This window comes from Polyodon spathula, chromosome 16 (genome assembly GCF_017654505.1).
Source record: "Polyodon spathula isolate WHYD16114869_AA chromosome 16, ASM1765450v1, whole genome shotgun sequence".
NCBI lineage: Eukaryota > Metazoa > Chordata > Actinopteri > Acipenseriformes > Polyodontidae > Polyodon > Polyodon spathula.
In genome coordinates this window covers 37,198,158-37,226,044 of record NC_054549.1, presented here as the reverse complement: position 1 = coordinate 37,226,044, position 27,887 = coordinate 37,198,158, and the positions used below count along the sequence as shown (strand labels likewise).

Sequence of the window (27,887 nt, the reverse complement as noted above, 5' to 3'; positions counted from 1 at the left end):
TGCACAGGTTTAGAAAGCAGGGAGGGATTAAATATCTTGGCAAGGGACGCTGCACTGCACTCAGTCAGTTAGCAGAGAGCCTTCTGTTGTTGTTCCCCCCTTGTTGAATTGAAGCTATTCTTCAAGACTCTTTTCACTTGCTTCATCAGACCTGTTCCCCCGTTGAGCAGACTCAGCTCCTTCAGACTGCCTTCTGTACCCAACTAGGAACTATCGGAGCCCACTGTTCAACTCAAGGGGGTTTTTCGAGCCTGACTCTTGGACCTTTTAAAAGAAACAATACTGAGAAAAGGACTTCAGTGTGTTATTTTAAATTGGATTGTTCTGTGGTATTTGTGGGATTGGGAGAGAAGGTAAGAGGGCATTTGACTGGTTTGGATGGAGCACAGCGCAGATTTTCCAGAGTTAATGACTGATTGGAGTGCAGGTAAGTACTCTTTCACTGACATTTTTTGAATATCTAGTAAAATTGAGTATTTTCAGTAATAAGGAGATCTTTCTTTGCCAGACAGGCAGTGAAGGTTGTTGCAGTCTGCTGTGGCAACAGTGTTTTCTTTAAACATAGGTATTTGGTCAGTTGTTTCAGTTTTCAGGAGTTTATCTTTAGTTATTCAAGTTTATTTAATGAAATAAACAAATGAGTTGTATATCTGGCTAATCTTGTTTTGACTTTGAAAAACTAAAATTAGCTTTATCAAACCAAAATAACCAAAATTACATAAGAGCATTTATACATTTATACAAAACTAGACAGTGTGCTTTTAGTGTGAAGTCAGAAACAGTGTAACAGTGTCTCTAGGGGTTCAGATTGAACACACGCGCACACACACACACACACAAACACACACGCACACACTAACGCACACACACGCACACGCACACACACACACACACACACAACACACACAGGCACACGCACACGCACACACAGACACACACGAATAATACGTTTTAGCGCAATTACAAAATAAAACAATGAAATAGAACAGACTTGTTTAAAAGTGATGGAGAGAATAGATATGAGCATTACCCTGAACGTAGCAGCGATACAGCTAGAAAAAGCAAACAATAAACTGCTTTACACCCACATCTGTTAAGGTTGGATAGGTTTAAACAACTATAGAGATTTTCTAGGCTAGGAAAAAGAAATCTTAAGACCACCACCAATCATGATTTGAGTTTATTGCAGTGGAAGTACTGAACAAATAAAATAGAACAAAAAAACAAGGTGTTTGGAAAGAAACCGTTGCCAATACCTGTGGACTGTGGTAGTTTTGTGCTGCACGGTGTGGAACTCATTGGAATCAATCCCTTCGATCCTGTTTTGAAGTGTTTATAAGACGGGAGAGACAAAAAAAATTCGAACCCTAAAAATCAGCTGAAAAAGGCTGGACTGCAATCTTGATTTAAATAACCAAGGCTTTAACAGTCCCTAACTACAAAACATTCCTTAAGATAGTCCTTAAAGTCCTGTGCATTTGGCTTAATATATGTTATGGAATTATAAATGGTTTGTAACCATGCAATAGCCATAGAAATACGTTTAAACATCCCAAAGTACAATAGGTGGCTATAAACTGTCCCCTTTATAAAACTGTATTTCTGTCTATGGCTATTGCATGGTTATAAACCATCTATAATGCTTTATTAATACTCTATAACATTTAGTTGTTAAGCATATACTATATATTTATAAAACACTTATAAAACATTAATAAGCAGCACCTTAATCGTAGAGCAAGCTTCACACAACTACCAGATGGTAAAAGCAAAAAACACATACGCACACGCACACACACACACACACACACACACATACACACATGCGTACACGCACACACACACACACATACTCACAGACTCGCAGACACACACATACACTCCAGTGAAGATCAGCAAGCCAAAGTAAACCAGGGTAGGGAAGGCTGCCAAGCCCTTGCATGCTTTTTTCATTACTAACCCAGCACAAATCTTCACCTTATCTTTGTAAATTCCTTGCATTTTCACCCTTTAAAAAAATTAATATATTATTCTAATAGTAATAATAAGACTTATGTATTATATATATATATATATAATATATATATATATATATATATATATATATATATATATATATATATATATAAATATGGACTGGAGAGGAGGGCTATAGTAGAAAATGATTGACTCGAGGGAAGATACCGACTGGGGGCTAGCAAAGTTTTTCTCCGTCTCCATCTGGTTTGCACACTGCTGCATAATCCAGTTTATATCCCACTTGTTATATTTGTTTTCGTCGAGTTGAATTTGATTGAATTTCAGAAAGTCAGAAAACAGTGACAGTGACGTTTTAATCACCATTTTAGTGTGTGGAGCATCGTTCTTTTGTAGCATGTATTGTAACCAATCAGTCCAGATCCTAATTTTAGTGTGATCACTGATATATATATATATATATATATATATATATATATATATATATATATATATATATATATATATAGACACACATATACATGGTATGTCAACCACTAGGTTGATGTATGTCTTATCTTATCTATGTAGTGTGATAAATGTGGTATTGACTGCTAGGGCATAGACAGGTACAGTGGAGGTTTTAGTGCCTGAGAGACTGATGCCATCTGTCTGTCCACAGGCAGGTACCGCACAGGGTTGTATTCCTTGCCTGTACCAGACAAGGCTGCAGAATGAAGCCTTCTGTCAACCTGTCTCTGCAGATAGAGCACAGAGAAATATTTAGAGCCAGTGAAATGCATCACTCACATTCGTAAGATACTATAAAAAAAAATAAAGAAATAATTCTGATAAAAATACCACCCACTGTTTGAGCAGATATGATCCAGATATAAACTCTACGGCATAGTGTACAAACAGCACAGTCCAGATAAAACAATAATTAAAAAAACCATCTGCAGCATAACACATGACTGGAAGGGCCGCTATCCGAATCGAGTCCAGCTAAAATAGTTAACTGATTAAGGGATTCACTGTCTGTATAATTCACAGGACCAAGTACAGTACCTTTTACATTTCATTTCATTTTTGGTGTCTTAACTCAGCTGGGCTTTTTTTTAAAACACAAAGATACATTTCCATGTCTTGTTTTTATACTGGAGGATTTTGTATTAGCTTTAGTTCTGAAAAGGATTAGTTACAGGTTTTGGTTAATTTAATTTACAATTATTATTTTATACACATTATTTTATATATTTTGTTGCTTGAAATGCTTTGATTCAGAATACATTTTGACCTTTTATTTAGAATTGAAAATAGTCAAGTGCTGGCGTATTTTATTCTGTGTGTTTAAATTGTTTGATTAAGCTAATTAAACCATCCATGTCCTGAAGTACTTAATCACTTAAGTATACCTCTTTAAACTAGAATGGAATGGCTCAAGCCATCTATAGATTAATCCAGATTTCTTGGTTAGGGCCATCCCATTTCTGATTGGCTGGGAAGATACTTATTTTTATTTATAGATCCCAGATCCACCAATCAGGTCCACCTGTTTCAGGCTACTGTACTTTCAAATACGTTTCAACTGAACCAACAGCTGTGATGAGCCGCCAGCCAATATACAGGCTTCAGCGCTTATGCTTGTTTCCATGGAGACTGAATATAAACAAAGAAATGTCACAATACCAACTGGGTTAAAGTCCTGTACTGAAAGGACCTGAAAGAAATTGTGTTCCCATTTGTGTTGCCTGTGCTTTATGTGAGTTAAAGATTTCTCTTCACTTCGCTTCTGTTGCTATTAATTCCTTGTCCACAGCTCCAGTGTGAGGCATTGTGCTCACAAATTTGGCGAATGAAACATTAACACAGGCTCTGCCGGAGTGCTGAGTGTTCAAAACGAAAGTTAAATACATAAATAAATAAATCCACAGCAAATATTTGTCAGCTTTGTTTACAAGTGAGGGAGAAAAATCTCGATTTTAGCTCCTGTTTCATTGGCCATTGCATTCCCAGCATTGTGTTTAAGCAGTACAGTATCACAGGAAAGAATTCTGGACATGTGCCGCTGCTTGTACAATGCCAGACACTGTTCTCAAGGTGACTGTGGTCTCTGCGTGATATTTAGAAAGGCTCATGTCAGTCAGTGAGGAGAAGTTGGAAGTGGTGCGTGTCAGTGAGCCGCTGGGCTGTGAGCTGACGGCTGTCTCTTCTTTAGTTATCCTTCTAGACCTGTGACCGTCTTGTGGACTTTTTCCCTCGGAGCACGACCTTGGCTGAAGAAGTGAGGTGACGATGGTGATGATGATGGTGACCATGGGGCTGTGGGGATCGTTGCTCTTCCTCAGCCTGCTAACCGCCCAGGTGACCAGCAGCCTCGCCAGAACCGGCAATGGCTACCCGCGCATGAAGCTGTCATACCAAGGTGAGCCAACCGTCCACTCTATGGAATATTATTGGTACTCTTAGCATTGGGATATCCAAAAGCCAGAGTGATCCCTGTCCATCATTGTCATGGGGAACCTTCAGTATAAGTCCCTGTTCTTGTTAGTAAGTGGTAAGTGGTTAGGGTTAGGGAGCAGGTTAGTTTCATGTGTCAGCATAACAAAACCCCCAAACCTGTCTGTCACCCCCCCTTTAAATGAATTTCTAAGTTTCAGTAAAGCAGGACTTTTAAAATACTTTTTTTCTTTCTGAGAAATTGAGGCTGATGAATGGGCAAAGTTCCTTACGAAGATAAGTTTCAGGTCACACAGTTTTGAAAATGGAGACGCACCAATTCTTTTTTATATATTTTAAAATAAAACTATTTTAAAAGCTTTCAAAAATAGTCACTATGAATAATTTAGTTTTTGTGGTTCACAATATCATTTGCAAACATCAGATATGGGAATCAGATATGCAGGGTTATCAGAGCTTCTAACCTGCAGCACTCACATGCAGTGTCTACTAAACAAACCAGAAAGGACCTTGTTTTCATTCTTATCAGATTAGCAGAGGAAATGACAGGCACTGGAGCGGGAGGGAAAGGTTGCGCATGGTACAGATTGTAACAAGTGTCACACTCCAGAGAAAAAACTATTCCCTGGAAAACAAAACTCCAACGTTACGAGTACAGGCTGCTGCCTGTTTTGTGGAAGGTGGTGTTTGTTTGTATTTAAATTGCATGTGATACAATATCTTTTCCAGGTTGATCCAGGTATGAGAAAAGATACAAGACCTTCCTGGTTTTACTGTTAGCCCAACTAGATCAAACTTCACTAGGAAAACTGCAAAGCCTCTAATGGGGAACCTCAGTTCAAGGCGGGTGTCTTTTATGATATGTAAGAAAATCATCATTAATAGTGGACTATCAAAATGGGAGAACATGTATACATAACTGTTATAATTTATTCTTGGTCAAGCAGCTGTGCAATGCTTTTGTTCTTGCCTCTCTCTGTGTGCGCCGCGCATCTTGTTTGAAGACCAACACGGCACAGTTCCAGTTCCAGTAGGGATGTCACAGCAGCTGTGCGTTACTGTCATCTTGAAGGCATTAGTCTTGAAACAGCACAGGCTCCACTGTTAGTACTGAGCTTCTTGAGAGGGAGGCTCTCTATATATACATTTAAATCAATTATTTAACCTGGATAATAACCCACACTGAGATAGGCCACTTGGCTACTGTGGAAATAAAACAAATAAAAATAATAACATCTATAGGCGTTTATGACCCGCGGTGGTTGACGGTCTTGACACCCACCCAAGAAGAAGATTGTCCATGGACACATTTTTTTTATATTAGTTATAGCTGTGAAGAATTGAATGGTAGAGTTTGTGCGCATAGAAATTAAAATATGCTTTTTGATATGTGCATAGTGTTCCGTTCTTGCTGTTAACATTCTTTGTATCTTGCAAAGATACTCAAATATTAGTTTCATTTCTTTCAAGATGTAATACCCACAATCATCTGCTGCTACCATATGACATCCGTGCGTATTATGAGTTATGAGTATAGAAATTTCATCAAACTGCACAACGCAACCTAAACAAAATTAAAAAATCAAGGGAAGATGAGCAGACGAGCGCCCGGTTAATGTGTGACAGGGTGGGGATGAATCCATCATACAGTACAATACTGGAAGTGCACAGATGAGCAGAATGAATACTGGGCATATCCATTTCATATGTGACAGAAGCCCAGGACACAGGTGTCCTGGGCTGTGGGGAGGGAGCTGGAGACAGCGCTGCCTTGGTAGACAGGTGGCTCTCTCATAGGCACGCACACACACGCACACAGTGGTGGCTCTCTTCTGCAGTGTAACTTTAGACCTGCCCATCCCAGCACACTCTTGCTTTGTCATTGGGAGGCTACAGATACAGCATCTGTCTCTGCAGAGTAGCAGTCCATTGGGGGCTGGGGGATTAAGGAGCTATTGAACCCAGATAACAGGGGTACTTGACCAGGGAATGTTTTCGGAGATATAGAGGAACTGCAATATCTCACTCTAGTGCTCTTCTTTATAAGTATTTCATTTTAGATGTAAGTGGAGCTCCACTGTACCATGAATGCCACATATAAAACAGTTGACCCCTTCAATATCCTTATAGGGAGATGGTATTGTAAGTGATCAGAGACAGCAGGTTATCCCATTTGTAACTTCCTGCAGAAGGAATCTAGGGTAGCTGAGATCGCAACTCCGACAGACTGAAAGAGGTCCTAGCACGTAACATGAATTACTTCCATGTTTGTTACAGTGCATTGAGACTTTAGTTTACTGTTAACATAAGTGTAACCACTGTACGGTACTGTTTGTGCCATTGACAAGCATTATCGATCCACGCTGTGGAGAAGTCTATATTAGTACACTGTGTTGCACAGTGGTGCAAAAGGGTTGGCATGAGTATAATGGAGTGCCTCGTATGTACAGGCTTTCCCTGGTCATCCCAGCTGTGTGATTGAGGAGCTACTGCAGTGTAGGTCTGGAATGTCCTGGGCACTGGGGTGTGACTTTGACCGCAGACACAGAGCCTGCATTGTGAGCGCTGCGAGGCGGGGAGTGTCCTGTAGATTCAGCCCTGGAAACTGATAACTATACAAACAGTTCTACAGACTCAGGAAGGAAGCTAAGCCTGTCCCCCACAGTGAGACTGCTCATGAAAAAAATAGGAAAGTGTCCACCGATCAAGTATGTGTTGGAATATTGACTGAATATACGAACTGATTTTAACTGTAAGCACAAGTGTCTGTTGTGCTGAATCCGGTGATGTGCACTGCAGTGTAACAGGCTCTGCATTACCAACTCTGAGTCTCCTCATTTCCTGCACTAACCATTGGGTGTCTGTTTTTCTAATCTAGCATAATAACCCATTTAGCCCTACGTGGAGAGCATTCCCAAAACCACAAGGGGGGATGGGAATCTAACATTGCCATTGCCTTTCCTGTCCCTGCTGTGTGGAGAAATGGAGAGGACTTCAGTCAACAATGCTGCCAATCTGGCATTACAAGCTCCTAACCTGCAGGGGGAATCAAATCTTTAAAACCTGTTGTTTCAGAGTTGCTGGCGTTCCAGGGGGTGAAGCGCTATGAAATGGACCGGTCCTGCTGCTTTAACACCATGCTGCTAGATGAGGAGAGAGGGAGGCTCTTCGTAGGGGCCAAGAACTACCTGCTGTCTCTGAGCCTGGACAACATCAGCAAGCAGAAGCACATGGTGAGGAGAGAGAGGCACCACATGTCCACACTCACTCCTCTTTCAATCGCTATTGCTTTTCAGTCTATACTGGTTATACTGGGTTAGGAACATGAACATGACATGCAAATCCTGCAGAGAATCTAATCAGAACAGTAAATGTGTGTTCCAGTTCCCAGTTATTGCTGGTCCCCATTCAGTCATTCAGTACCTTGGATCTCATCCATTAATCTAAACAGAGACAGATTTAATAGCACTGTCATTAGCCAGCCCTAAAACAGGAGGCGCCACTCTCAACCCACACACAGTCACTCTTGGACATGTGGTGATAATGGCTCAGTTATTAGAGATGAATTCAGTTTCACAAGTGAGCAGCAGTCCATGCATATGTTTTCGACGGAGGCAGTTGGATTAACTATACCCCGTCATCCCTATCCTGTCTGTACTGCTGTGCTTCTGTTTGTGTAATTGATTTATTGATTCAGCCTTGATCTATAGCAGCTGAGCAGTTAATGTGTGCTCTTAACCAGTCTTACTGCATGTCACCTGGTTACAGAGAATCCAGAACGCATTTGATTGACTTAAATAGCTCAGCCTCTGTGTTTGTTGAATGCATACATTAAAATTTACATTATAAATAATGAAACTCAGAATAAAAAAAAGATATATAATACAATGAAGCATGTGTGGTACACAAGCAGTAGGTGGTGGCTATGTTTTTATCCCATTCTAACAGACTTGTACAGTTTATCTGTTTTTGAAACCAAGTAAATCCAGGTGAGCTGTGCCTGGTACTGTCATCTCGGAGATGTTTTTATCACCTAGATTAAAGTAGAGCAAAATTGATATACAGCTAAATGGAAATGGGCAGATACAGGAACTTCTCAGTAATGCTGTCGAGTTCAGAAGAAGGTGAGATTGCTGTAGAGGAGCTGCCATTCTTTTATTAATCCTTGTACAAATAACAGAACTGTATGATGATTTCATACAGAAAGATTGGATTCAATATTGAAAACAAAAAAGAATGCTTGTCTTACCTACAGTTTGTATGCATGCTAAGAGATTTATAAACTTGTATATGTAACACACTCACTTGAATACCACAAGTGGTTAGCACATACTGTATAATATAGAACACAGTATGCATGCTTACAATATGCATGCTTACAAGTGCAGTATATAAGCTACCAGTTATAACAATTAAAAATTGCACAGGTAGCTAACCTGTGTTAAGCTAGTGATATCATCCACAGCTATTAAACACATAATGCACTGAATGTATTAAGTTTCTTTAAGAATATCTAAATTCAGCTAGAGGTAGATGCCAGTTTATAAAATCTGTCCTCCTGGTCCCGCAGACTGTATTGACACGCTGGGGTCTCTCTGTTACAGAAGCTGTTCACCAGCCTGCCACAGCACCATTAGTTAAAGGAAGGAGCATTCCAGCTGTAACTGAAAGTGACAGGCTGGGCCAGAGGGTCTGTTTATCATCTCTCTGCACGGTTCAACGCAGTCTCCTCCCTTACCTGCAGGCTCTGATTAACAAGCAGCAGAGCTCAGCAAACACTGCTTAAGCTTGGTCCTTCACACTAAACAGGCCATTCCCCAGCAGGTTTACAGTGTGAATGTGTGTTTCTGCCTTTTTGGTGCGGACAATCTTGCATTGTTTTGTCATCAGTAAGACAAATAACCCCCCCACAAAACTAGAAATAAACAACTTAAGAATATCAACTGTAACAGCAATCTAATGCAATTTCATTTCTGAGTTATAACTTCAATTGAGTGTTCTTCTACTTTCAGAAATAAATACAGTAGTGTGCGTATGACAATTCAAAGTAAAATGTCTTTCGGACAATAATATTTAGCTTAAAAGCGACAAAAAAAAAAAAAAAAGAAAACCAAATGATCTCTCTGCTCCATTTATACATATAGCTCCTCTCACATGAGTGCACCATCAATGAGCAGCCACGGACAAGCAGTCACGTTTTTGCCCCTTATCTGAGCCACTTCACCTCGCTGTGCTGTGTACTTAAGGAAGCTGTTTACAGACCATACAGATGACTCAGCGTTCCCAGAGCCGGCGTTCCGTTCAGGTGCAGTGGGAAGTGGATTCCACTCGCAGTGTCCTCTAAATGAAACACTGGGCTGCCCAGACCTCGTCTGATTCACAACGAAGAACAACAGCATGCCAGGCTTAATGAATGATCTGCTGGAAAGTCCCTTCACCAGGCTTCTCTAAATCATAAGCATCCGTCAATCCGTCATTGACAAGAGCTCATTTTAAAAATCAGATCAAAAAAAAAAATAAAATACAGATTTGTTTTTGTTTTAAAGCTACAAAAATGTTTGAAAAATTTCATTATATTGCAACACAATGTATAAGGACAAAAGACTGCACTGGGTAGTCCACTGGTAAAATGATAATATATTCAAATGTGATCCTGACTGGTTTATTACTTGCTTATAATATGAACTGCCTTTATTTTCTTTCTGCTTTGCTCTAAAGCCTAAGCTTAGTAAACTGGTTGAGCCATTGTTCTGCAACTGCCTTGCATTGAAGCATGTTATGGAGAGCTGCATTGTGTCATGCGTTGCTGTTTCAGACACTGCACGGGAGCTTTTAAAAACACTGGTCCTCAGGGATCAGTCCTTTTGTCCAGAGGAAAGTCCAAGGTCTCCAGTTCAATGTGTTAAAGTAATTAGCCACTTCCCTGTACAGCCTCTCAAATCCCTTCCATTGCCCCTTCTGCCCCTTCTGCCCCCCCCGACGAGGAGGCTGCTTGTTTGAACGGAGCCCTCGGACCAGAGGCACCAATTTCTTAAACAAAAGGGCATGACCTCAGCATACCTCTGTGTGTGTGCCCCTCCAGCTTGACCTCTAATCTCTCATCTGCCTCTTTTCAGATTTACTGGCCAGCTCCCGTGGACTGGAGGGAGGAATGTAACTGGGCAGGCAAAGACATCAACGTAAGTACCCCTTTCTGAGCAAGAACAAGAGGCTATCACTGCATACCTGCATTTAAAAATTCCAGTTATTGCCGTCGTCTCGAAAAACCAGGTTTTAAGTGCTCTGTCCTCCGAGGGCAGCGGACACCTGGAACAGCACAGCCCAGGTCAAGTGGACGGTCATGGCTTTGTCACTTGGCTCGAGTATGCTGCTGTCATTTCTCTGTGCTCTGTTGTGGTGAACACCTCCTGTGTGTGTTGTGATGCAAAAAAAATAAATAAATAAAAGGGTGTTAAATTTACCAGTGTGTATCATGTGCAACAAAGGCTTAAAACTCACTAACAGCGGCGATTGTTATTCGTAGTCATTATACTTTTAATATGAGCAATTCCACGTCAGCAGTCCACATGAGATCCACTCTCATGTTAAAATACACTGTTAAAATACATTTAGAAATGTATGTGGAATAACAAGGGGTCCAGGTTTCCGTGGGCAAGTTGCCCATATAATACATTTACTGTGGAGGGGCAGTTTGCCTGCGATTAGTCCACAGGGGGAAATGTAGATCTATATGTCTTGTTTGCTACGGTATATGTAAAATGCATATACCACTATGCCAGATATTCTGCAAAAGTATATAGAAATGGGCTCTTTTACATGACTCACATATTACAATATGTACATACGGCATGTATAAATATATGCAATGTACTGTATATTAAATATATATGTAGAACTATCTCATATATATGGAAGCCCCCAATACACCAGCTGTCTTCTACAATGCAAGGAGCAGTTTATTAATGCATGTGAAATACACAATTCACTGCAGAGGGTTACTCCTGCTTTTCAGGCTGTCAACAACTCTGCACTAAACTTTTAAACATGGAGATTAGGGGTGCACTAGCTCCATAAATGATATAAATTAGACAAGAACAACACCAGCTCCAGATGTGCTGTGCTGGAAGGGTCTATGTGATGGGAATTCTGCCTGCAAGTGACAGCACAACATGAAATCCTGTCTGGAACTGCCATGGCGCAGATCTGAAGAAATGAATGTGTCTATTGCCACGTGTATCGAATCCTACTGTACGTAGACCCACTTGTGTGTTATTGTGGTGTGGTGCTGTGTGATACACTGCCGTTACGGATTCTGTCCTGTCCCATCGGGGAGATGAGAGTAGGTTAAAAGTGGGTGGACCTAAGATGGATTCAATATCTATGTGGCAATAGACCCCTTTATATCTTCAAATATGGTACTGTAGCTCCATTAAAAGGGAAACAACTTCCATAGTAAATATTTCATTTTTGGACGTCACTTGTAGGAAAAACTCTATAAACCCTTGACCTTTTTCTGGAAGGAACAACAGTTTGGATGGTGTAATACTATCAAGAAAGGAGGAGTCGTTTTCTGCTATTTATATCATGTTAAATGTGTCTTTATTCCTGAAAGAATAAGCCTCTACTTTTGCACCTGCTTCAAAAGTGGACCCCTGAGGAGAATTTCCCTTTCCTTTGTAAACAGAGCTCAGATTTCTTCAGCCGAATCTCTGGGAATATTAGATTTCACAAGTGAACTATAAAGGCATCCCTTACAGAATACCAATAAAAGCAGAGTTCTAGGATTGCCGTCACGTGGACTTTGAACCGGGGCAGTCCTGTATAGGAATATGGATCCTGTAGGAACATGTACCTGTATATAAACTGACAGAAAGAATGGACACTTCTAAAAGAAGTGTTGTTCCTAATCAAACCAGCCACCAGCATCTTCCAAATTAAATGAATATTTATTTGTTCTAGTGATTGTAATGAGGGGGAAGCGTGACGGGACTCTGAGGTTTCACGTGTCATTAGGATACAATCATTCTAGTATAAACAGGCAAACCAGAGCGGCAATATATCACAGAGTTTGAGAACGGGAACATGCTGCAGTGTAAACCAGGCAAAGGAATATTATTAACACACACACAGCCCATATGGAAAAAAGCATGATAATGTTTAAATATTTCTAAATATATGCTTTCCCTTGCTTAATATATGTTCATGGTATGTATCATGAACTTGTGTGTATATATATATATATATATATATATATATATATATATATATATATATATATATATATATATATATATTATCATATATATCTGTTATCTGGTTTCGTGGTTGCGGCTTGTTGCTGTAAATGCTTTTAAAACGAGCATGTGAATTCAATTTATTCCAATGAGGTTAACATTAATATCTAATTACATTGTGACTCCACCTTCCATGCTGGCATGTGCACATGTGTAAAGTCCTTCTGTAAGTCAAAATACAGTACGGGAAACGGGAAAGCCCTGTCAACAATGACTCGCTTAAATCATCTTAGCCACGTATCTCCAGAATTAATCTTCTACTATCCCATCAATACACTTATAATGTACATATTGCATCAGCCAAACATATTCACGAAGTGTTAAAAAACTAGATGCATCTGAAACTTACAAACAGCCCTGCTTTTCAATGGCTGAGTGACCGTGAGGGTTAGAGTGCATTGTTTATCCATAAGCTAGGTGTTTCATAACCCATAATATTTAATGTTCTTGGGTTTCCCCTGGACTGCAGAATAAACAAACCGATCACATGTCAAAGGTTAGCAGGGTTTGCCAAGGGTGCAACAGATCAGTGCTCTGGATGGACAGACAGACAGACAGTGAGGGACAGACAGAGGGAGGGAGCGAGAGAGAGACCACCCTTGCAAAGGATGATAAATGACCCTGGCTGTTTAAAATCATTTATCTCCCCCCAGATAGCCTAAGCATCTTCATGGCTTGTGTGCGTGCATGTGTGTGTGTGTGTGTGTGTGTGTGTGTGTGTGTGTGTGTGTGTGTGTGTGTGTGTGTGTGTGTGTGTGTGTGCATGTGCGTGTTAGTGTGTGTGTGTGGTGGAATTGAATCTATCTTCTGGACAAGGAGAAACTTTATTAACTTACTGTATCTTTTTTTTGTAATTGCAAACATTGTTCTTTGTTTAAAATACACATGTCATAACAAACACAAGTAACATATGACCATAGAGGATCATTAATATGAATTATATTTGCATTGGCATAAGGCCGGACACACATTAAGCATGGTGGAAGAATTAAATGAAATGCAATGCCCAATGCATCAAATGAAAAACAGAGTTTCAGCCAGTGCACACAGAGTGTGAAACAGATGCGTAACTGAGTTAAATGCCAAGGCGTAGAAGGGTGCTTTCAGCTGGGCTTGTACAGCACAAGAAACTCTGTACAAACTGCACTTTTTAAAAAAAAAAAAAATTAAATGCACACACTGAGTCACAATGTAAACACCTAGAAAGGCACAGTGTGCGTAAGGACATACCTGTGGATTGAAAACAAAACGATTGCTTGTTCTCTTGCTCACCACTCGTGCATCTTGTTGCGGTGAGTAAGTTTGGTTTGGCAGCCCCCAAATGCAGTTGCAATGTCTTGACAGGTCCCAGCACTGAACAAACACCTAAAATGTAAAAGCTACGATATATCACAAAACCATTCCAGCAACGTGGGCCCTGGTTATTTCCTTCCGGTTGTGGTTTATAAACACAGTGAATTGCCTGCAACCATCTTGCTTCGCATCTGAGATTTACTGCCATGCCCCATGAGGTGAAATCCAGGCTTCATGCCTCAACTTGATTGCCAGCCCTGTACAGGAGCAAACGGTCGGGTCAGGGCAGACAAACAATAAACCTATTGAAAGAAGGTCTCAAGTTGCCCCTTTCCCTTTCTAAAACAGGCGCTTGCCGTTAATGTGGAGGAGAGCTGGTGCCAGTTTATAATGCTTGTAAGAACCAGACCTCATGGCCAACAGGCTCCCTTTAGAAACAGTTCAGCCTGTTCACAATTACTTTTGATTCAGGGGGTGTAATGCGAGCAAGTGTCGTAACTAGACACTCACTGCATGTTCCATATGAAGTCCAGATTATTCATCGTTCCAGAAGTCATTGCCTTGTTTATTTATCCATTCAAATCAGTCCACATCAATATTTTCAATGTTGTATTGTATCTTGACAAGTTATCAAAATTGCCCTTTTAGCTCCGGTTTTTGGGTCAAACCTTGCCTGGAATCTACCGAAATCTCAAATTTTAATTGTATTGATTTATTTAACCAGGATATAAACCCTCTCATTTACAAGGGGGTCCTGGCTGTGTACCCTGTATCCCGGTCATCACAGCAGGCTCCGGCAACCTGAAGGAGATCATGGTAAAGATCGAAGCGCTCTGTCTCCAGACCCTCCCAGAATCCTCTCACTATCCTTAAGTACTGTGCTGTGTGTTTGCACAGCAGGGAAGGGAACCTCTGGCCTTTAAAAGGTCATTCGGAGGGTTGTGTTGCAGCTTGGGACTGTGAACCAGAGTCCGTTTAAACAGCAGAACCTCCCGTGTCTATAGAGACTTAGCAAGTGTGTCCTGAAACCCCACGGTGCTGTAATCTAGGAGCTGCATTTCTCTGGAGTAAAGCCATGCTGCTCTTCATTGTGGTGCGGTTTTAGATCAATGACACACCACACCCTGACCCAAGTAACCACTGATGGGACACGCTCACCATTTTAGTCACGCCTTATTAAGATGGAAACAACAAGCCACACCTTGAAGGCTTTTTTTTTTTTTTTAAGTGTTGAAATCTGTGAGTTTCCCAGCATAACACTCTCCATCTGTGTCCTTGTTTGCATTTCCTGAGAAGCTATTCTCTTGATGATTTCGGTGCTCAGAACCTTTTCTTGTTCTTTTGTATAGCAAGAGCCTTTTTATTCATCCAATCTTCACTGTGTAATAAAAGATCTGTTACCATGGCATACCACAGTAAAGCTTTACAAAGAACTCTTCTATGTGCTTCTACTGTATTCTGTGTGTGGCCCCAGGCTGGGTTTTGACAGGTGCAATTCTAGTGTAACCCTTGGCACAGTGAACTGTGAGACTGCAGGGGAAGCACCCTCTGATCAATCACACGCAGAGGAGAGGGGAGTCGATGTCAGGAGGCTTTTAACTTAACTCTCAAAACAAATCTGAATGCTTTCATCTGAGCACCGTTTATTGTTACATTACAAGCTTTTAAGCCGTCCTAAAATGCGGTGTCGTGACGCTCTGATCTTGGAGCGGTTTTACCCCAGCTTTCTAAGGCTTAACAGTCTGTGTGAACATTTCCATATTAGTGTAAATCTCCCTGGAAAGCATCAGTAAAGCGGCACACCTTAAGTACACAGCAGGATTAACCTTGTAGCCCCTATGGTCTAGTTAAAGACGTTCTCTCTAGCTCCCCTCCTTCTTGTACATGCAAGCGGTGTTCAGGATTCTGCAGTTTTGGAAAATGTATTTGGAATAGGGCAGCAGGAGCTGTATGCCTTTTCAATGATATTCAAAGCACGGTCTGCCGGACTTCACTGACGTGCATGTGAGGATTCTGAATTGTGAAATGCTGCTTATATGACTGCACATTCTTCTTGTCCCAGAATATTCCACGTATGGTTTTTCTCATGCTGCTATTCAGAATGCTGCCAGAGTGTGTCCCGATGTTCCAGTTTCACATTAGGGAATTAAATGTTCTGAATTAAAACGCCATGACAATATTTGCCTAAAGCTAATCTTTTTTTGGTTTGTTTTTTATCTGCTGCAACCTCTTTCCGAATGGAAAATCAAATGGTTAGAGTTTCACTACTGACTTGGAGCAGCAGACTGGACAAAAGCATGGATTACTGATTAAACAAAGCAAGCACATTATATAGTATAGCATATTATATATTCAGTAGGCTCTGACAGTCTGAAATGATTTGCAATCTGAAGCCTGGTCCCATGATGAAATGCATGCCAATGGCAGCATAGAAACCAACCAACCTAATTTTTTAGAATGGTATAGATTATGATCAGTACTCCTGAATGGGTTAGATTAGCAAAAGAGTCCAAATCAACAATAGAAAGAAAATAGAACTCATTTTAAACACTTTTAAAAACTTGCCCTGATACAGGGATAGCACTCAGTGCAGATTCATAGACACATCTGTAACACTAACAGTGTGGATTTTCCTGGTGAACCCAAAGTTCCTCCAATCAATGAATAAACAAATAAACAAACAAATAAACTTGACACTACCCCTTACACACACACTCAGACATATAAAAATAACCCTCTGAATCCCACCCCTTCTCCATGACCTTTGTATGAAACGAAACCCTAGACAGTAATTCCATACAGTGTAACAAATTAGCTGGTCCTAATGCAGAGAGAAGGGTGATATCACCGATCTGGGGATAATGACACCCCGGAGAGCAGGAGCACATAGCGGGTAGGTTCAGTAGAACTCCTGGCCCGCTGCAGCCTCTCCTCCCTTGAGGTCTCGTAGACTGGATCTGACAGCGTAATTACAGACCGCCTGCTCCCCTGGCTTCCCTGGGTGTCGTGGAAAGTGAAAGCTGTTTGGGTAGCGGGAGTCCTGAGTCACCCTGCTAAGGTAGTTTTCCTGAATGATCTCTCCTCTGCTGTGCAGAGGGCTGCTTGTGGACTTGTTCCTCCATAAAGGTTATAGGATGAGGGTTCAAAGGTCCACTGGTGGAGGTTTGATCCCACCTATTAGAAATACTGTATAGGCGTCGATAGTTCTGCCTGTTTAATTATTCTTATTTAACTATATATATAGTATTGGATGCTGTTAGATAACAGCTGATAGAAGCTACCAACAGAACAGTCTATATACAATACATTTTCGCTATACTAACATGCTTGGGCATTACAGTTTGCTTCTCTGTGCATTGCAGACAGACTGTGTGAATTATGTTAAAGTCCTGCACCACTACAATCGGACACACCTGTATGCCTGCGGGACAGGGGCTTTCCACCCCACCTGTGCCTTCGTGGAGGTGGGACAGAAGATGGAGGTAAGCACCTGTGTTTAATACCTTGGACACCTACCACTGTCATTGCTCCTTGTGCTAAGGCAGCATTTATGTCCACTTTCTACCTCTAGTATATGCCTTTTTGCTCCAGGGTTGATGTTTGCATCCTTCTGTCCCCAGGACAGCGTGTTTCGGATCGACCCCAACAAGGTAGAGGACGGCAAGGGGAAGAGTCCCTACGATCCCAAGCACCAGGCTGCCTCAGTGCTCATCGGTCAGTATAAGGAGCAATACAGTGTATATGCACACACCGGTAAAGCAGTGCCAGGCACAGTTTTAATCCAATGCAACGCCATTGACAAACTGTTGGATCCAGGTACCTATGCTGTAGATGATAGGGCCTGATTGCTGCTACACCATATGAGTATATCATTTCATATTGTTTTGAAGGCTTGAAAAAGAGATGCATGCAATACAGCTCCTAACCAGTTGAACTTTTAACCCGCTTGCTATTGAGAAGCTGCAATAGCCCTTAGTGTGCAGATTGCTGGGTGGAGGGGTGTCAGGTCCCTCGGCAGGGTCAATTAGGATGAGAATGGGCAATGAGAACGGATGAGATACAGGACAGGAAAGTGTCTGCTGCTCCCAACTTGGTGTCACTGAGAGAGAGAGAGAGAGAGAGAGAGAGAGAGAGAGAGAGAGAGCATAATGTGAGCTCCCTCTAGTGAACAGAATGAGCACTACGCAGGGTCTAGGTAGGTTTTACCAATACCAGATTTGTGTGTTCAGTTTGTTTCTTTAACTCTGTTTCCTTGCTTCTCTCTTGTCTGCAGGGGATGAGCTGTACTCCGGAGTGGCCACTGATCTGATGGGACGGGACTTCACCATCTTCCGGAGTCTGGGACAGCGAAACTCCATCCGGACGGAGCAGCACGACTCCCGCTGGCTCAACGGTGAGCCCCTCCTCCCAATAAAACTCTGAAAGATGCATGAACTTTATTTTATATACTTTGTGAGGGATGAGTTAGAGTATACTCGTAGTAGTGAAGTAATCGTAGAAATACCACAATAACCTTTACAAACTTTTCAGCCTCTTCAATCGGAATTGTGAATCTTTGCTTGGTCACATGCCTGGTTAATTGATGCAGATCTTTATTAATGACAGCGGTGTTGAAGGCACAGAATGACCCAGTTCTTGTTATAATGTGAATGCACTGGTAGAAGTAGCAGTATTATACAATTGGAAAGCTCTCTTGACGTTCTTGTTTGGTTTGGTTTGTTTGCCGCAGAGCCGAAGTTCATCAGTGCGTTCTGGGTCCCGGAGAGCGAGAACCCTGACGATGATAAGATTTTCTTCTTCTTCCGTGAGACGGCGGTCGAGGGGCAGGGCCTGGGCAAATCAACCTACTCCCGGATTGGACAGCTGTGCAGGGTGAGCAGCCAATCGCCAATGTTCCTCTGCAATGCAATGTATGGATATGGTGTTTCTCTGCAATGCATTGTATATCTATGGTGTTCCTCTGCAATGCAATGTATGGATATGGTGTTCCTCTGCAATGCAATGTATGGATATGGTGTTCCTCTGCAATGCAATGTATGGATATGGTGTTCCTCTGCAATGCAATGTATGGATATGGTGTTTCTCTGCAATGCATTGTATATCTATGGTGTTCCTCTGCAATGCAATGTATGGATATGGTGTTCCTCTGCAATGCAATGTATGGATATGGTGTTTCTCTGCAATGCAATGTATTTCTATGGTGTTCCTCTGCAATGCAATGTATGGATATGGTGTTCCTCTGCAATGCAAAGTGTGCAGCTGTAGTCATAATGACTTGGAACGCTTGGATATTGATGTGCTATTTATGGCCTGTGTTTCAGAATGATGTGGGCGGGCAGCGCAGTCTGGTCAACAAGTGGACTAGCTTCCTGAAGACTCGGCTCATCTGCTCGGTCCCGGGCAGCGATGGCAGCGACACGTACTTCGATGAGCTCAGTAAGACAGCTGCTGCTTCATTTCAACATGGAGAGATACTGCTGCATCTTTGTGATGACACGTTGACTCTAATCCCTCATTAGCTAGAATTCAGAGTTTCTTGCACCCTCTCCAGTTTGTTCATTTGTCTTGTAATGTTAACACACAACTTTGTTTTCGAAACTTTCAAAATATGCATCATAGATATTTCTCCCTATTAAAATGGGTTCCTTTTCAGACTTTTTTTGTAGGAATTACTTTACATGTCATATTCCTGTTTCATATTTTATACAACAAACACAATAACATCTGGTACCAGTATCTGCATAACTCCTCTGATGTAATACTATAACTAAATGAACTAAACGAATCCTCTAAAGAAAGCAGCATAGTTTTCTTTTACTAGACTTGTCTTTAATTGCCTGACCTCTTGACCTCTCACCCTCTCCAGGGGACGTTTTCCTGCTGCAGACAAGTCCTGTCCTTCTTTGGGTCTACCAGATGTGCCAAAGAGATACTTCCAGTCAGTGCGCTCCTCTGTGGGAATCCTTCCTCCCTTACTGGGACCTCGGAGCAATATATATATATATATATAATATTATATATATATATATCGCGGACATATATATAGTTATACCTACATATATACTCCAGAGCGCCTGTTAAAATCAGAGTTGAAGCAAAATGACTGTCCAAATGTACCATGTTAATCTTTAATGAGCGAGTTGCCAGTGCTGACTCTCCTCTTTTTGCCCCCCTCTTACAGTAGCGTGTTCAAGGGCTCAGCTGTGTGTATCTACACCATGAACGACATCCGCAGGGCTTTCCTGGGGCCCTTCGCACACAAGGAGGGGCCCAACTACCAGTGGATGCCCTTCCAGGGCAAGGTGCCCTACCCTCGTCCTGGAATGGTGGGTACCCAAGCTGAGACACATTGAGGGGTTTATTTTTTAACACTGGGACAAATATTCAAAGAAACACTGCTCGAAATGTATTAGGTGACAAAAATGACCAGGCTTGTATTTTGTTCATAAACGACTGTATTAAGAGACACAGTGGCAATGCACAAATGTCATCTGAAATGAGTAACAGACATTCCACAGCACAGAAGAGGGTTTCTCTCCTTTCTTTAATATGCCATTTGATTGGGTACCAGGGTTTGTTGAATTTTTACGATATTATTGTATAAAATTTTACTTTTGTTTTTTAGTTAATTCAAAGCTAAAGAATTTCCGAATGTTTGTGCGAATTTTGAGAGAATATTCAAACATAACCCCCCCCTGTGTTGGTCCCAGTTGCAGCGCTATTATTTTTTGTTCTGAACCGTTTCGAGGGTGCGTGCGTGCGTGCGTGCGTGCGTGCGTGCGTGCGTGCGTGTGTGTGTTCGCACGAGTGACGGCTGGGTGGAATTTCTGTTTCAGTGCCCGAGCAAGACGTTTGGGAGCTTCGAGTCGACGAAGGAGTTCCCTGACGACGTGATCCAGTTTGCGCGGCACCACCCCCTCATGTACAACCCCGTGTACCCGCTGAACCGGCGGCCCGTCTTCGTGCGCACCAACGTGGAGCACAGCTTCACCCAGATTGCAGTGGACAGGGTGGCCGCCGCGGACGGGCAGTACGACGTCATGTTCATCGGCACAGGTGGGATTGTGGACTTACTGTAGGAAGAGTTTTACAGCTCCTTTTCACCGGCCACACTCTTCTTCTGTTCAAGATCTTACTGGCTCTTTGCTCGTGTTTTGTACTGCAGTTTGAAATATGCAGATATCTTTATAAGACTATCCTTGGCAAAGCCCCCAAAATGATCTCAATAAATTGCTACTTGCCTCTTGTAGTACTCAGATTGTTTTTCACTTGCTAAAGTTCACACGGAATTTGGAAAAATGGTATGCAGTTTTCCTGCTTCATGGGTCCTGAAATAAACTTTAGCAAGAACTGAAACTACTTTGATACCTTTAAAGGAATCAAACAATAAATTGACATCTAGTAGCGAGCCATGTTTTTGTTTTGGCCACTGCTCCTGAATAGTTTCTTGTAATTTTAATTTGATTAACTTGTTTGGATTAGTTCTGCTCATTTGAATTTGTGTGTAGTTTTTTTTTGCACTGAACAGCCAAGATTTGCTGCGTTAGGATTATCCACCAGGACATCTGTAGAGGAAAGTGAACAGAAAGCAATATATTCTGCATAGCGTGTCTTTAACAAAATCACACTGTGATCCCATTACGGGTCCTGATCAATAAAAAAGTCACTCTGGGGTGTATTTTAGTAATCTAAACTGTGGCAAATCTAAATACTGCCAGTCTTCAACATTATATTAATCCTGCTGGTGTATCTGCTCCTGGGGTAACTTCTTAGTGTCACAATGTACAAAATACAGGAAAACAAGGTCCCCAGAAAACCAGGTTTATACAATTTTAGGGTGACTGTATAAAGATCTTCTGCTGTTAACCCTTTCAGTGGGGTCCCGCCTTACCTTAGCACTGTATGTTATCATATGCCTCTTGGAAATCACATTGGAACCTCAATGGAGGCCGTTTTCTCAGCCCCCTTTGTTTGGTTTGAGCGTGCCCGGCTGTGCTGTGCTTTTTTTCCAGACGTGGGCTCTGTGCTGAAGGTGATCTCCGTTCCCAAGGAGAGCTGGAAGAACATGGAGGAGCTGCTTCTGGAGGAGCTGCAGGTGTTCAAGGTAAAGCCAGTGATTTCCCAGCACAGGGCCCGCTCTGTACATGTGTAAGAGTGGAGGAATACACTGTACAGAAAGGACTTTCTTCCCAGACCCTTACTGCTCCAGGGCACCCCCGACTGGAGAACACTCCATAGTGGCATGTTTAGAAGTACTGAAAACAACAATGGCAAACCCTTTGACTTAACCCTCCTGTCATGTTTCATATATTTTATGACACTTCCTAAGGGGTCACAAAATAACAAACAGAAAATAAGAACTTTGCGATGTTTATTTTTTGTTTAGAACTTTTATACAAACATAATGCCTCTGGGTAATATGACCTGAGGTATATTTAGCTTTGCATGCATGAAGAAAAATAAAAGTTTTGACTTGGTTTTTCATTATTATTATATTTGTATATGAAGTTTGGAAATGGCTGCACCTGTCTGGAGAGATGCTTATTAACAAGATTTATACAAATCTCTACGAGGCAGAGGTTAACAGCGTAACTTGAACTCTGAACATACTCCTAATAAAAGGGTTAAAGACTTTCTCGTTGAGGATGCTGAGCAAGACTGCTAGGGTTCACGCTTGTTATTGCATTTAATACACTACTTCTAGTATTTCTAAAAATACAACTTTAGACCAAGTAGCCTTGAAGCATGCCACAGGCTACAGAACTTGCACCTTCCAGAAGTTTCAGTTGATGCCGTTATTACCTGTTCCACTGCAGGTAGAAAGAAAGGTACATTTACTTGCAAACGAGACACTTTACCATCAAACTGGTTGTGTTATTTTTGCAGGACGCGTCTCCCATCGCCAACATGCAGATCTCCTCGAAACGGGTAAGTCCACAAGGCTAGCGCAGAAAGAACTGGAGCCAGTAACTGGGAACAGATAAAGGAAGCAGTGCGTACATCACATTACCTTTTACACCACTAGGGCCCGCTGTTGCTCTATGTGCAGGTTAGCTGAAGAGCCATTTGTGACAAAGTGTTTCTCACTCGTGCTTTTCACTGAATGTTAACAGCCTGCATTATGAAATAGCAGGGCTGTAATTCTGCTGATTGTACAGAACCTTAGAATGCAGGTCTAATGCCCATCAAAGATAACTGTGGTATCACTTGCATTGAATCGCCGATATCTGCTATAAAGATACCTACATACAGAATCATTTGTGATGGTAGATAACGAGGGCTGTTCTGGAGTTCTGTTCTGATGTGAATGTCTTCTCTCTGTTCATAGCAACAGCTGTACGTGGGCTCGGAGACGGGGCTGGCCCAGGTGCCCCTCCATCGCTGCAGTAGCTATGGGAAAGTGTGTGCAGAGTGCTGCCTGGCACGAGACCCCTACTGCGCCTGGGACGGGACGTCTTGCACCCGCTATCTCCCCAACACAAAGCGGTAAGGGTGCCTGGGTCAGGGGGCGTGGTGAACCCTGGGTTAATGCACAAGCTATTCAACTGGGCAGAACTAGAGACGTCTGGGTTCATGTGGGATTGTATGTCACACAATAAATGAGTATGGCTATCTAAGCATAGTGCTGTCAGCGGGGTAGATCACATAGTGTCCCCCTGCAATGAGACTCACTGCTCTGCAGTGTTGATTCTAAAGCGTTTGTTTTGTCATGCGCTCCCACAGGCGATTCAGGCGTCAGGATGTGAGAAATGGAGACCCAAACACACTGTGCTCAGGAGGTAAGCCCATGTGAAGCAAGCAGAGCATATGCAGTAACCCCAATGAGTCCACTAGCACAAGTACCTGAGTGAGGGAGTGCAACCCCTGTGGCAGCCTGTGTGTGTTAGATTTCACAATGTGTTCAGTGTTCTGCTCCCTGGCACTGGGATTGCTGTGAGTTGTTCTGAGGTTGTATTTTGTTCTTATGTTGATATGACACATTCCCTCCAGACCACCACCAGCACAGAGTCACTGAGAAGAAGCTGTATGGGGTGGAGGGCAGCAGCACCTTCCTGGAGTGCATCCCCAAATCCTTGCAGGCCCAGGTGACCTGGACCTTCCAGAGCCAGCCGGACAGCCGTCGAGACGAGGTGGGTACGGGAGGGCAGGGTGAGCACACTGATGACTGCACTCACCTCTTTGGTTAAGAACTTTACAGTTGTAAGTCGATTCTCCACCAAAGCCACCCCCTGTTCCCAACAGAGGTTTTACTGCACTTTAAAGCAACTCTGTACCTGATCAGGGGTGTGCTGACTTATTCCAGGTTCACCCGGATGAGCGGATCATCAAGACGGACAGGGGTCTGCTGCTGAGGACTGTGCAGAGGAATGACGCAGGAGAGTACCAGTGCCACTCCATGGAGCACGGCTTCACCCAGACCCTGCTGCGCATCTCCCTGGAGATGGTCTCCTCGGGCCAAGCTGACGGGTACACCCCCAAAGACCAGCTGGACCCCCGCGGCGCCTCCCTCTCCTCCAGCCAGAAGGTCTGGTATCGCGACTTCATGCAGCTGGTGGACCACCCCAACCTCAAGACCGTCGACCAGATCTGCGAGCAAGTGTGGAAGCGCAAGAACCGGCAGCCGAAGCTGCTCCAGCCTCCCAAGAAGCCAGCCCCTCCCCCCCTGGGGGTCCACGTCAACCCCAGCAAGTGGAAACACCTGCAGGAGATCCGAAAGGCACGTAACCGCAGAACCCACGAGACCCAACACCCAGAACGGGCCCCCAGGAGCGCCACCACCTGGTGATGGGAGGGAGAGAAAAAAAGAGAGAAATAGAACGAGAGACTGAGGAGGCACGTAATAGAAGAGGGAGGTGGCGTGAAAAGGGTGTAGCCCTCAAAGTTATCCTTTTCATTGATTTTCATTTCAATTTTACCCCCTCCCCCACCAACAGCACCCCCATAGAGGTGGGCAATGGACTGCCCTTAAACCCACCACTGGTCATTTAAGCCCGTTTATATCCAAAGGTTGCAGCAACCAAAGCTATGTATTTCAAAGTAGCCTCTGGTTCTGGCAAAATTCTTCCAAAGTTCTTCCATTGGTCCTGCCAATAAGAGAACTGGGATTACCCAACTCATCACCCATGGACCTGATCATGTTCCTTCCCTGAAGCCTGGCCTCTGACACACTTCTCCCCAGCCCCTTCTGTTCTGCTCTGGTTTCTGACTGTTCAATATTATTGCCTGCCAGGACACTCCATTCCTGGGTCAACTCCCAGCACGATGATCCAGGAACAAATTAGTTTCCTAATGCCCAGTAGCATGAGATTCAGGGCTTACACCTTTGGAACTGATGTCAATGTCACACAGTTGTGCTGCATGAAAAGACACGAGTTACAAGGATTATGTTGTTTTTTAGGCCAACGGGACAAATCTTAGTATTATATCTTGTTAGTATACAAAAAACCTTGGATGAAACTGGAATCACTTACAACCAAGAATCAACTCTGGAGGTCATGGGTGTCTGAGAGAATTGAATTAATAGTCATACAGTTTGGGACCTCCGTCCATTTTCAACCATGACCAGGGCATTATTCTGAAGACCACAGAACTATGATTCCTGAGGACCACATCATAATGGGAGAGCACACAACATGTCCTTCATAACGTGATGACATCTTTCAGGTACCTTTGAACAACACATCACAGAGACCACTGCCTCATCCGTTATCAATAGATGACATCATTCATTTCACAACGATTATGACATCACTTACAATAGGGACAATGGCATATTTGATTACTGAGGTGATGCCATGGCCCATGGTGGAGCACATGACACTATCACGGAGAGCATGAAATCACTCGTCTTGGGCACAATGGTACTGCAGTGTCTGTACTGTACTTGAGACACATTGCTTTTGTCTGGGATCCTTGTAGGATTATCCATGTCACAAAACGCGGGACTGCACACTGAACAACTGAAATGGGGAGGGGGAGAATGGACTTTCCTTTAGAATCTAGAAGATTGAAAATGTAATCTTTTCTTTTAGGTACTGTACTGTGGGTCCTCAAAACACCAGCCAGTAGATGGATCCCTTTTTTTATTTGTTTATTTTTAACTATTGTGCTCTTCGGCTTCCAGTTCTGGCTCAACCACTTCAGGCAAGCTTGACCACTATTAGTCATTCCAGTTCACAAAACCTCTTCAGCAAGAAACTTGGAGGACTGGCTTTAAGTACAGCACTGACAAATGTATTTGTTGTTGCTTCACTCTATTGCTCCTCCTTAGCAAGATGGAGGCTAGACATATGCCTACTGTGATGTTTGTTATTGTACAGTGTGTGACTCCAAGGAGTAGATTAGTGTGCCCTTGTCTTTGTGGTCCATGCACGGTAGTTATTTTGGCTGGTTTGGTAAAGGTTTTGTATTTATGTCTATACAGAGTGTGCAAAAAGATTGATTAAGACTCCAAAAAATAAACTTTGGATCAAAAATATTACAAACGGTAAGATGTATTCCTTTAAGTGGTATTTCTGTAGTTTGTAATAAAGTACCATGAAAGCACCTTCTATTGTCATGTAAGCCAAGAATATACACTGGCCATGCATTATCAGGTGACAGACCAATGCTTGTCCTAATACTTGGTGCTTACGTCCAAGTTCTTGCTAATGAGGTTTCAATGCATCTAGACAGCTTCTGACAAGGTGCAAAGCAATGTATCCGAAAAGGAGTTCATGTTTTTTATTTCATGTTTTTATTGAGTTACTTTGTATTTTTGTATTTAATTTTTTGTAAAGGAGAGATGAGCTGTTGTTTCTGTATTCTGTATTATTAATGAAACCTGAACTCTTTTTCTGCTGTTGCTAGCACTGACGAATGTATAGACAAGAAGGAAAGACAAGACACCTTGAAATATTTATGTTAAGCATTAAAGTTGTATTTAAAAAAGTAATAATAATAAAAAGATAGCAAACAACAGGTGGGCTAGACAATGTGCTTTTAAAGGTTGGTATCGATTGGTCTGGGAGGTAAGAACAGGTGTTTGAACAGCGATATCTTCTGCAATTTAAAAATGAGTAATACTGAATTTCTCAGCTTTTTTGTAGTGTTGCTGCAATTGAGTTGCTGTATTTCTTTAATAAGCACTTGTGTTTAAATATATACTGTAGATACTGTGTCTTCCAAAGAGCATCTGGAACAATAAATGAAGACCCCGCATTCAGTTGTGCTGCTCTGTCAGGTTTCGCAGTGTCACTTACATTGCCTGTACAGATATCTCATCCTCAACCTGGGATGATCACATATTATTGAGGGTATTTGTTAAGGAATACACGGTAGTCAATTTGTCATTTTTCTAACTGGCAGTCGAGTGAAATCAGTTTGAACGCACGGTGATCGCGCACTTCGAACCGGATTATTCAGCAGATATTGTTAGTCCCTTACACATCGAAGGAGTGCCACACCCCTGCCCTCTTTGTGGGTGATATCTCATGTTCACTGATTGTTGTGTATCACTGTAATGCATGGCAGGCTCCCCCCAGACATCAATAAACAACAGATATCAATATACTGTTATTAAAAGAAAATCCAGACAGGCAAGTGTCTTTAGATGTTACGACACCATTTCAAAATGTTTGGCTAAAGCTGGGTTTTAAGCATGGCTACAATTAAAGGCAAAGGTCAAAATTCACTGTGGCGCACAATACAGGACGAGTTCCTGTGGAGAAACGTTTCAGATCAAACGTATTAAATTAACACAATAAAATAAAGTTACTTACTTTGCACTGCTCTTAGTTTGGAAATTGACTGTATTTTTTTTATTATGTTTTACTTAACTGAAGAAAATACAAGCGTATCTGGTGTGTTTAAGTGGCAGCTAACACTTTATGGGTGCAGAGAAGC

At 42.2% G+C, this 27,887-nt stretch overlaps 1 protein-coding gene across 1 annotated transcript; it reads left to right on the top strand.

The window, feature by feature from the left end:
* Positions 1-52: 52 nt before the first annotated feature.
* Positions 53-27,774, top strand: LOC121328261 (semaphorin-3B-like). The gene is made up of 19 exons (XM_041272847.1): positions 53-427; positions 4,175-4,381; positions 7,492-7,649; positions 10,533-10,595; positions 17,366-17,485; positions 17,624-17,717; positions 18,277-18,396; positions 18,733-18,875; positions 19,325-19,439; positions 19,870-19,893; positions 20,091-20,108; positions 20,151-20,329; positions 20,840-21,059; positions 22,016-22,107; positions 22,890-22,931; positions 23,332-23,489; positions 23,727-23,782; positions 23,994-24,133; positions 24,307-27,774. The coding sequence occupies exons 2-19, from the start codon at positions 4,252-4,254 to the stop codon at positions 24,787-24,789; spliced, it is 2,355 nt and encodes a 784-aa protein (XP_041128781.1). The 5' UTR covers positions 53-427; positions 4,175-4,251; the 3' UTR covers positions 24,790-27,774.
* The last annotated feature ends 113 nt before the right edge of the window (positions 27,775-27,887 follow it).